The sequence below is a fragment of the Pteronotus mesoamericanus genome, unplaced genomic scaffold (assembly GCF_021234165.1).
Source record: "Pteronotus mesoamericanus isolate MK-2021 breed Mesoamerican mustached bat unplaced genomic scaffold, CSHL_Meso_final contig_74, whole genome shotgun sequence".
Taxonomy (NCBI): Eukaryota; Metazoa; Chordata; class Mammalia; order Chiroptera; family Mormoopidae; genus Pteronotus; species Pteronotus mesoamericanus.
In genome coordinates, this window is record NW_026555247.1 from 8,186,956 (window position 1) to 8,199,258 (window position 12,303).

Consider the following 12,303-nt stretch of genomic DNA (forward strand, 5'->3'; position numbering starts at 1 on the left):
GCCTGGGCACCCCCTTAGCATAATCCGCTGTCCAACACTCCCACCACGCAGGGAGACGCGCTGCTCCGGGCCTGTCCGTGGAGCGGGAAGTGAACACTTACTTGGTAGACTGAAATTTACATCATAGACATCTTGGTACAGACCCAGTCTCACCCAGTAGTAAGAAAAGATGATTTTTGACTTTGCACTTGGAGGTGAACTTATTTGAAATACAACACTGGACTGTCCTAGTAAAATCCTTTTGTCTCTATCTTTTAAAAAAAAAAAAATGCAGTGATCCGCTGTGGTTAGAAGAAAGCAGCTCTGCTTATGAGGGTCCCATGGAAAGGAAAGCCTGTGCAGCTAATGCTGAAGGGAGAAAGAAGGTGAGCCCAGGTAGTCAATGTATATTTACACACCTTAGTTCTGCCGTCCATTTCCCCTTATACGTCTGCCCTAAGGTACTAAGGCCTGCTGACCACTACTTGTTCTCTGCTACAAAGTGCAGACCAGACTGTCTCCTGTTTTCCTTATTATCTCCTCCTAGCTCTTCCCTAAAGAGACAACACTCTCGTTTTTGACCGGGTTCGCACCTCTCCCCTTTTTGCAGGCCGTTCCCCCACATGGCAGCACAAACAAACATAGCGATGGGGTCTGTGTTGTGGTAGGCACGCCTCCAAACCATAGGCAAGTGTACATGTGGCATGTTTTCGGAAAAGACTCCAGTGCAAGGGAGGAAAGAGACATGCTCCACAATGCTGCAGAAAGTTGCAGACTGTTCGGCTACAGTCCAGAAAATGAATCCAATTTTTCATTCTGTCATTATAAATATTTCATTGCAAATGGTACTGATTTTCTGAAACTGTGGTTAAGCAAAGGGCCTCTGTGTGAATATTTAAGAAAAAAAAAAGGAGGAAGACCATGGAGAAGAAGGAGGGGGAATTAAAGGTTAGCAACCAATTAATTTCGTACTTTAAATGTAAAAGATGCTGGGAGAATTTCAACAGTGATGTAGTGTGTGACTCAAAGAAGAAGAAAAAAAAAACATTTACTCTGCTCTTCTTCTGACAGTTTCTCATAAAATATCTGCAGTCCATCTATCTTTTAGTACTCCAGGCTCCTCTGGAGAGCAGAAAATGGTGGTTTAAAGCTCACTTCAGTGCCAGTCTGCGGGAGATTGCTTTCCACAGGACCCCCGCTGATGGAGGCCTAGGGGAAGAGGCCCAGGAGTTATTCAATCAGCCGGAGACTCTGGGGCGGCTGGGGGTCCTTTGAGGGCTGATTATAAAGCTGCCCTCCTGTTGCCTGCCTCGGAACAGAACGAAATGAGCAGCCTCTTGCTGAGCAGATTCTGCAAGAAGGAATTTCACCTGTCATGGAGTTTGTCAGAATTTCAGGATTTATCTTGGTGCAAAATTAATAAAATAGCAACCAGGATTTCAGGCTGACTACTCAGCTGTGTCATCTCAAAGTGATCTTTCACCCAAGGAAACATGGACAGTGAGCACAGCCATTCCTGCCCTACTTTCCTTTGGAGGGTAAGCGAGACGATGTGACTAATGCCACCCAGACATCAGGATGAGATTCTGAACCAATTACACACAAGGCTGGATTACGTGTGGGTGCTACTGTCTTAATGTGTGACCTCTCCCCTCGCTGCTGTAGTTCGAAAGCCTCTTTGGAATAAGCCCGAGTCTGAAGCATAAAAAGACCATTTCTGCAGTTTATAACACAGTGGGTCCCCTATGGTATCACATCTGTTAAATTCATACACTGGTATTTCAGGCTTGGATTTGATTTACCTTTTAAAAAGGAGTACTAACAACGGACTATGTTAAGAGCACACACCGGGAAACATTACAAATTAATCGAGTCAGCCTGAGCAACAAGGTGTTTTCACCCTTTGTTTCAACACACTGGCCTCACCGCCCCCCCCCCCCCCCCCCCGGCACCCTCCGGGCTCGGGGCAGGGCGGGGGGTGGGAGCAGGGCGGGCGGGCACAGACCTCTGCCAGCTCTGAGCCGCAGCGGGTTGGGCCATCTCTGCCTATTCATCTTCGGAAGGTGCTTGCAACACCTTCCGAATCACCACAGCTATTTTAAGGGAGGTTCTGAACAGCCCAGGGTTTGATCATTCTGAGCTGAGGCTTGGGTAGCCCCGAGGCAATTGGCTCTGTGTCTCAGAGTGGGCGGCATCGCATCGCAGATGGGGGCAGCATGTGGGCACAGGGTTGGCGCTCATGCCACTGGCTGCCCTGAGCCACTGGAGAGGACGGGCAAACATGTCTTGGATTTGACTCCAGACACTGAACTCTGCTTCAGAACAGGATTAACTTGGATGGTAATGTACACCTGCGGGGCAGCCCTGGCCTCCCCCCACAATCACGCACGGGTGCCTCTTACTACCTGGTGTCTGGCAGTGCGTCCTTGGGTCCCAGCCTCGGCTGCGCATTTGAGGCAACTGCTGCTTCCCTGTCCATTTTCTATACGGACGTGTTCCTTCCGGCTCTTCCCCCCGACTTAAGTGATAATCCCATTTTGGAGAGCCACCTTTTCAAAGCAGTAGTAGCTTCACAATATTAACACCAAGAGATCTCAGGAAAAGAGAGAGGGAGAGAAAGAGAGGAGAGAGGAGAAAGAGAGCGAGCTTGCGAGGAGGCACAGATGGTGGGCGGGGACGCAGGGTGCTCTCAGCAGGCTTCAGTGGAGATGCATTAACTCCACAGAGGGATGGGGGCGCCCCACCAGCACTGTCATGAATTATAACTGAGTATGGGAGTGAGGTCTTAGAGCCTGGCTCACAGCAAACAGACTGTTCTATTTTCTTGCACAATCACCTTTCACCCTTATAAACTCAAAGCACAGCAAAGCACACTGCTGATATTTAATGGTATCACAGTAGCCTTTTATGTGTCTAGAAGGCACACAAACTTAGCAGATGTGCCCAGTAGTGCACGTCAGAAAATTATAAAATTTAGTTTTGGCAAGGTACAAAAGGAAACCTTTTACGGGCGGGTCTGGTTTCCAGTGAGAGACGGTCTTCTGCCAGCTGAGGAGCAGGATCAAAGCAGGAGGGGCCCGGAGAGAAAGATGCCAGCCTCCCAGACACGCTGGGTACAAGGAAAAAGCCTCCCTTTTGCAAACTTTCTCCTCCTCTTTCGGGGAAGGCACTTCCTGCCTGGTTAGCTCCCCCACTCACTCATTCATTGAAGTTATCAATGAAGGAGGCCTGTTATTTTAGGCAGTTTAAAATCTCACCACTTTTAAAGGACTCCGTTACCCTGCCTTTCACTCCCGTTTATGCCTCAGAGTTGCTGTTTTAAATGACAGCACCGCGAGCACTGCTTTTAAGCACTATTCATCTCGCCCGCCACATCGCAGGCTTTTACAGAAACACGGCTCTCTCTCCAATAAGGGGGACTTATTCCTTCATAGCTGCAGGGCAGAGCCTGTTACGAGCTGTAGATTCGCTGCAAATATAACAATAAAGGATACAAATGTGAATTCCTCTTAAAATACACGCTTGGCTCTGAAGCTGCCTTGCCTTAGCAAACTCGATCAAGAGCAGCCCATCAATCTTTCTCCAAATGCACAGCAACAGCTCATTTCACGCGGCTGTCCAAAGGATTGTTATGTCCCTGGATCTGAAGATGCTGGGATGAATTCTTTTGCTCATTCAGGGGATTTATAGTTGAGGACCATGATTACCATCTCTCTTACTCTAATTGTCGCAACAGTTGGATATGGAAGTGGTATTCTCCAACAGTCAGATAAAGTTTGCAAATACAAAGGGTTTATTCCTGGCATTTGTCTCTGCTAATGTGAGGAAGCTGATCCATGCGCGGAGCAAACATCTAAAATAGGAGCGCATGTGGGAATTCAATGTGCCTCTCTGGGTTGCAGAATGTTCTAGAAATGTGGATTCCAGCTCTCCCCCAAGAATCTGACTGCAAAGGTGCTTAGACAGAGCTCTGCCTTTACAGGACAGTCATGCCCACAGTTTCTTGTTCCGAATGGAGGCAAATCTTCTGGTGCCGTGGCAGCAGGCTGTCTTGGCTACACAGAAGACAGCGGGGCCAGCAAAGCCTCGCCGAAGCAGAATGTGGCAGAGGTGATGAACATTTCCAGGGGGCGGGGGGGAGGGGTTGCAGAACTGGCCACAGTGCTCTTCAGTACACCCTAGCTGGATGCTCCATAAAGTCGCACTGATGGCAGTTCAGAGATGGCCATCTGTCGTCAACTCTGGGCCAGACAAAAAAAAATAATGTAATGGCAGATCGCTAACAACAGGGCTGTTGGAGGAGGGAATGAGTCCTAGAACGCAGAGGTGGTGCTCCCTTTTTTAATAGCGAAAACCGGCCATCGATATGAACATCAAGAAATTAATGGGTGGAGAATTTTTGAAAACTAAGCTGGGGTGCTGTAGAAACAACTCAAATGTAAATAAAGTGGTTTGAGCTTATTGCAATTACCTCTGTTCCCTTACTTCAGTCCTATTATCCACTTGATTCTTGAAAATTTGACTACCAGGACACATGGTGAAGCAGTGAGGGCCAAATTTAGGAAAAGGTGAGCCCAGGTTGTGCCTCCAAGCATGCACACACAGATTAGACGTTTATTGGTACAAAATGGGTAATTGAAAATGCATTTACTCATTGAGTCCAAATGAGTTCACTGTGACATCAGGCTTATCTATCTTTCTGTATGCTTGCTTAATTTCTAGATGCAGTTTTATTAAAAAGCAAAATAAAGCTACCTCACCTTTAGATGTACTAAACATTCTAAACAATTTGAAACTCTCTTCTTTGCTCCAAAAAGCCCGAGTTTTGTGCTATTGCACCGGTAATGGGGAGGAAGAGAGAGAGAGGAATAACAGTCTCACTGAGGTTAGCCGTGTTCTATTTCTTTGTCCTATATGATTAACTTTCTGCCTTCAATGGTAAGGCCAATCAATCCTGATTGAATTATCCAATATTAACAGCTGAAAGTGATCAAAACTAATGGCGACAACACAGCACCAATCAATAAACCAATGCAAATGATTCGGTTCCTGGAGATTCGATCAAATAAAAGAGATAGATCAATTTAACCACTGAGCAAATTAAGTGGAAGTTGCTGTAGCACCAATTTACTTCACAAGCCCTGCAGGCCCACCAAGCAGAGAAATGAGGCGGTATAGAAATGAACCAGCTCCACAACCACATACTCACTTGACACAATTTATACTCGTTGCAGATCTCTGAGTCTATACGATGTGTTTAGGAGCTGTGATTTCAGCCCAAGACCAGAAGAAACCCAGAGGTCCAATGGATCTAATGAAATGGAGAGCTAAGGTAGGAGGCACAGACCACACAAGAAGAGACAGGAAATCTGCCCCCAGCACTGACTGTCATCCTAAATGACCACCATGGAATCCAGCTATGCCAGGCCCTCACAGAGTATGGGCACGTCTTTCCAACCCTGGGGTCCCCCAAATACATATCTGACCATAAAACTTGAGCATCAGTTAAGTTGTGATGTTAAAAATCTGCATCAAAATCAGGTGGAAAAGTATTTGGAAAGAAAATCAACGGCTGTAGAGGCAATTACATATTTAAACTTTAGTGATATCTATGGGGGAAGGAGGGGAAAAGCTTTAGTGACATCTGAAAGCCTTGGTATACCCCGCAGAATAATGTGGAAAACACTATTCATGAGTTAATAAGGTGAAGCTGAGTATCACAATAATTTTTTTTTACTTAAAAGGAATTAAAATAGCAGAATCTCAGAGTTTTAACTACATCTAGGCCGATTCCCTCCCCTTCTACGGCTAGAATTCCCTCCATATCCATTAAATTCATAACATGATGTCTGATAGGACTTTCTATGGGGACATGTTGGAAGAGGATGATTTGATCACTGCCATTGAATTGTAGCTTCTCTAGAGGCACCAATTAAACAGTAATTACTGTGGTGAATGAAAGTGGCCTATTCAACAGAAGTTTTACAAACACACCACTTGCTCACACCTGTATAAACCACTTTGGATACAAATATGCATTGTAGGATATTATTCTTGGACCACACCATCCCTCTCTCAAAGCAGCTTCCTTAAGTTCTGCAGAAAAAGTTATAAGGTCTATTAGAAAAACATGTGAAACATTCGGCATATTCATTCACTTTTAAAATAACAAAATGTTCATTTAGTTCAAATAATGCACTCTTATTCCAAAGCACATCTTCCCTATCAGCATGCTAGGTGGCCTTTGAAGTGTATTAGAATTCCTTGCAAAAATGGGAGAAAACTACTAGAAGGAAAAGATTATATCCTGCCAAAAATTATACATCATATATTTCTGGACTGGCATTTAGAACTTTCAGTCTGAATAGTTTAAGCATCATGTGAAGTATACAGGTCCCAAACTGGCAAAAGGTGTGTTCTAGATTGAGTGCTCCATAGAAACAGAGGTTTCATTAATTCTACAAGGAATATGATCTCTGATTTCCAAAGGATGGTGTTTGAGTTCTTGATTTTTCAGAAGATGGACAGTGTATAATGAGGAACTGTCTGACTCAGAAAGGCCTTGTAGGCAATGTTAATGAAAACAACAAACTGCGTGAGGAGTGTGTGTGTTGGATATATAATTTTATATCCAAAAACACTTTTATCCATAAAAAGAGGCTTCTGTATTTTTAACTGGGGGAAAATTGTGAAAGAAATGTAAATGACATATTATAGCTGTAAAATCACTTACGTGCCATTAGAAGATACACCATAGTTATATTACTGGGCAATTTAGAATGCCCATCCTAAACTTACACTATTCGTCTCACTGTGATATAAGAAGCAAATACACTACATTCTCTCAAATCTCCAACAGGATTTCAGTTCTTGGGAATTTAGTTTTATAACCTTTTATGAAAAGTCCTTCTTTCTAAACTTTGGGGACATAAAATCATAGATCAATTCAAGTGGAATGACACCTTCAATTTTAAAATTTGCATTTATTTTACATACCAAGGCGTGACCAATAGTGGGCTGATACAATAGATTCATTTTTCTACTCCGTGGCTATTTTGGTCACCGATCTTAACTTCTACTGTCACCTTAATTTCAGTCCATTATCCCCCTCATTCTAGAAATTAACAAAATTGTATTATGGTTTTTGTATACTTACCATCCTCACTTTCTATACAGGAAATAAATGAATATTTTAAAATAACATTGACTCCTCCCTCTAAACTTACCTTTTATACTTCTAAGCACAGGTACAAAAGATAATTTCGATAATAAAAGCAAATGCACAGGACTGTGAACCCCTAAGGTTAAAGCATAAAAATCCAAACACATTCAAAACTAGAAAAAGTAAGGTAAATTTGAATCCATTTTTTCCCAATGTATTGAAACTAAAAGCCATTACTATTACTGGGGACTTTAGGAAACAGACCTACTAAATAGATATTCCAATGACTGGTTACTGGCTTTGTAATAATTATCACATACTAACTATAAATACTGTTCTTCTCTAAGGAATAGTTATACAGATTGACCCTTAGTATTCATATCTAGACCAAATATGTATGATTCTGAGTTGTTAGACTGGAAAAACAATGCTTACAGCTTTTGATTATGAAATAAGACTGACTTTGGCCCAGATCACAATTTGAATGAATAAGTCAGAATTGTTTTAAGAGATGTTTGACCTCTTGAGATCAGAAAGACCCCATAAGATATTAAAGAGTCATGTGTTTTATAACATATCTTCTATACCAGTGGTTCCTAAAGTGTGACTTGGGGACCTCTGGGGGTCTCCTAGATCCTTTCAGGGGCTCTGTTAGGTCAATACTCTTTTTACAATAACATTAAGACATTATTTGCCCTTTATAGTCTCATCTTTATCTCATGAGTGTTCAGCGGAGTTTTCTACAGGCTACTTGGCATATGAAGTTATCATTGCTCTGACAGCTAACAGAATTGCATGTTTGTGTATTCTTGCATTTATTTTTCTTTCCAATATGGAAAATATCAATAGATAATAAGACACATAACTCAGAGTCCCTTGTGGTCCTCAATCATTCTAAAGTGTAAAGTTATCCTGAGATTGAAGAAATTAAGAACCACTGGTCTATACTAATTGTAGAAGACTGAATACTATGTATTCTGTGATACCCTGAAATGCACCATCAAAGAAACTGGGAGTCTTGAGGATGTGTTTAATTGTTGTTTTATCTGCTCTACAATGGGTCACAGGCCAGTAATGCCACAGTGGTGAGTTCTTTTAATGAAAGACATTGAAGTTTTATCACTGGGTTAGTTGCATTAGAATCTACTAATACAGTGGTCCTTCCTTATCCACAGTTTCACTTTCCATGGTTTTAATTACTCATGGTCAACTGTAGTCTGAAAATATTAAATGGAAATTTCCAGAAATAAAGAATTTGTAAGTCTTAAATTCACATATTTCTGAGTAGCGTGATGCCACCTCCAGCTCTGTCGCGCCCAGAATGGAAATCTTCCCTTTGCCTAGTGCATTCACACTATTTGTACCCCCGTCCACGAGTCACTTAGCCTCCTTGGTCATCAGGTCAGCCATCAGAGAGAAGCAGAGAGAACACATCCACACACCTTTGATTGCAGTATATTTTATAATTGTTTTCTTTTATTATTAGCTATTGTTATGAATCTCTTACTGTGCCTAATGAATAGATGTAACTCTGTCATAGGCATGTGCGTATAGGAAAAAACAGGGTATATATAAGTGCTATCTGTGGTTTCAGGCCTCCACTGGGGGATTTTGAATGTATGCTCCTTTGATAAGGGGGAACTATGGTACAGTACAAAAATGGAATTTTGTTGCAAATATATTTTCAAAAACATTAGCTAGAAGACAATCTCCACAGAATCTCCACAACTTTGATTTTCTGCTTTGCAGTTTACATACCAATTAACAGAATCACTGGGTGTATTGACCACATCCTTTATAGAATCATAAAAACTAAAATGACTTTTCCTCTTATACCTATTGCAGTAAGAATATATTTTCAAACAGAAATTTAGGGTATTTTAATAAGACAATTTTAGACACTAGTCTAATTTGGACTTTCTTCTAACCTCAAATCAAGGATGTGACAAAGCAGAATTCTATTTAGAAGTGATAAAAAGTAAGATAGCAACTTTATTTTTGGTCTCCTTACATTATGTCAATTAAATGGGCTCACCCATTCAATTGACATATGTTTTATTTCACCTCCTTAATTTGCTAGTTGTTCACTTACAGAATGACAGCTGAGAAGATAAAATCTAAATTCCTAATTTTGACACAAAACTAACATAATTCTGTCTTCCCCTGAGCCACGAGAGGTCCAATGCTGCCCCAGGATCCACAGTGTGGAGTAAGTGGCTAGGGCGTGGGTGGGGCTCTGAATCCCTGCTTCAGCCAGATCCGCGCCTCTTCAGGCTGTTCAAAGAATTCAGTGCAAATAATAATTATACCCCCACCCCAGTTTGGGCTAAATAAATTTATTGTTAATAATAATGCTCATAATGAAATAATTTTGAGATCAAATTCATTCTCCCCCAAGGGCACCAAAAAGGTTTAACAAAAACATAGTTATAAGAATGTTATTCTTATAGATTTCATCAGAAAAATGAGGATAGGTATTATGATTATTTTTTCAGACAAAATAACAAAAAAAGGAGTTATTTTCATTTCATAGTAAGTAACATTTCTGGGATACAATCCAGGTCTCTTATTCATTTTTTAACTATGGGTCTACTGCTAAAAATAATAAAGCCAATGAAATTTATATTGTATGTTACAATTTACACCTTATAACCCGATCTGTTATTTCATGGTTCCCTAACACCAACCCTTTAACTGTTACACTTACATATCATTTCCTCCTATCTGAGGTTCAGAGACATTACGGATCTATACAAGGTCACATATCTAGCAAGTGGAAGCCAAGGCTAAACTTAACATCTTTGGATGTCAACATTTTAACTATAAGGCTGTTACTAAGTAATAACTATTCTATTCTGTGGAAGAAACACATAGTGAACAAGAGTACAGCTTCCTTTTTCTCTTCCCTTCTCGCTTCCAATTTTAAGCCCCTCAGGACAATAACCTGGACATCCATCCAGCCTGGAGCCTAGTGGAACAGAACATGAATAAAACAGCGTTTGTGAGAAGAAGCTGTGACAAGCGCGGTGAATGATCCCACAGTCCAATAAACCTGACCCCTAAGTCTATCACGCTGGGTCAGAAGGTCTAATTATAGGTCTGTTCTAGTTCTTTTTATGATTGACAGCAGCTGGAGGCAAAATTACTTTGGAGTCCGTTAATCCAGCCTCTAATTTCCCCTTTGCCCCAGTACACACAAAGCATCATGGTGGTCCTGGGTGAGTGATACTGTGAGGCCAGATTTAAAATGCCCTTGTTTCCTATAGGAAGAACGACCGAGTTCAATCCCAGCCTTCCTCATGGGAACATTACCTGCAGCTCTGTTTGGAAGAAAAACTTCTGTGGACATTGTGTGCAGTCATAGATCTTGTCTTCTTGTCCGTGGGCAGAGAAAATATGCTGCTGCAACTTGTTTGCTTGAACAAACACTGAAATGATAAGAAGTGGCGAATTTGGGGTTATTTTCTTTCTGAAATGCCCTCCGTCAGGACTCCTCAAGAGCAGGCCCAGACTCAGCAGACTGAATGGCACTCCTTCTGGGCGTGACCTCTGCCAGGACCTGGGGCGTGTCAAGTCACCTTTGCTCAGGGCTGGCTGGGTCTCTGGCTTTCGTTAAGATGCACTCTTCCACGCACCTGATTCAACCCAAACCGCTCCAAAGTAAAGGTTTATGAAGGCTGAGCTCCCTATAAATCTTTTTAAAATAAAGCCAAAAGTTGTCAAATGCACAGCACTGTCTTAACAGAAATAACTCTTATTTCTCAGCAACCCACAGGTTAAGAAATCATAAATGCCAAAACCCTATTTATTGTATTTGCCTAAAGTTATAGCTAGCAAACAGTTCTCTATTTAAATGTGTTAATGCTAAAAATTATATCCCACAGCTACTCTGGGGCATTGTCTATAAATATGAAACAGAACCCCAGGTAAATTCTCTTTGGATACTTTAAGATCAACTCAGCCTACACACTGAATGCAAGGGTTTCAATAATATAAACATGTTCAATTTTAATGACTACAAAACAAGGCCCTAAGACTGTGTAACAGTTTACCTAGGAGACATACTATTAATAATTAAATTGTATATGCCAGAGGCAGTGTTTGGGTTGGCAGAACTGACTTCTGATGGATGCCTGGTGCACTGTGACCTAAAAAAGTTTGCATCTACAATATTAATCTGTATAGGCAGGGAGAGGATTTATTAAAGATGTTGGCATTTGACTTTGACTCTACTCTAATCATTAAAATTATTCTAATTGCCAGCCAACCTAAAATATTACAATATTGTTCTTGTGAGTCATACATTTTAATCACATTTCTCATTACCTTAAAAAACTGCTCAGATTTCCTCTCCTACCTAACATTGGAAGGTTTTTTTTTCTTTAATTGTTATTTCTAAAATTATTTCAAGATACACTAAAAACAATTCAGGTTTATAAGCCCAGAAAATGCAGACTGTTCATGATTAATGCATTTTTGTCTTTTACCTACATCGACAAAAAAGAAATGAGGCTTTTACCCAAATTTGCAACTAATGTCCACGTAACTTAGCACATTTTCTGAGGCTTCTGGCCACAACATGAAAGAACTATTTTATTAGGGGTCTTAATCATAAGGAGATCTATGACGCAACTCCATCCCCCTTATGAAGACTGATGAGCTTTTATAAAGAATCCAGATTCCTGACTTGTATCTTAAGATAGATACTACATTACGGGAAAAACAGTACATGACAGATTTTTATATACAAGTTTGGAAGAATAAAAAAATAGTCTAAAAGGAGGAGGGGCTGATGGAATTACTGAACAAAGGAGCCTCGCAGGCATACGTTGAAGGCAGAGCTATGAGCACACTCAGGTACCACTCGCGCCAACTGTGCAGTGAACACGGCCCCTCTCTTCTTATTTTATTACAGGTCAGAAATCACAGGCTGAATGCAGTGAAGGGTAATAATCAATGCTTGGAATTTTGCTCTGGAAACAAAGAAGTCAATTTTGAGAGACTGTATTTTTGTTTTGTTTTGCTTTTTCTGACAAATAAGAAGGAAACATAGCCTCAAGGGACTTAACCACTGGGTACAAGACACATGCAAAATGATCACAAAGGGTTTTCCAAAATAACTTTGTCATTGTTGGGGAGGTACCAGAAATGTGTGTGATCAT

General features: G+C 41.2%; 1 protein-coding gene across 3 annotated transcripts in view; it reads right to left on the minus strand.

The window, feature by feature from the left end:
* The window catches only part of ZNF521 (zinc finger protein 521), a 280,897-nt gene that overhangs the window by 15,300 nt on the left and 253,294 nt on the right, over positions 1-12,303 (minus strand). For all 3 annotated transcript variants that reach the window (XM_054583473.1, XM_054583471.1, XM_054583470.1), the window contains one exon: positions 10,454-10,569. In XM_054583473.1, coding sequence (XP_054439448.1) covers positions 10,454-10,569 — 116 coding nt within the window. The remainder of the gene's footprint in view (positions 1-10,453; positions 10,570-12,303) is intronic.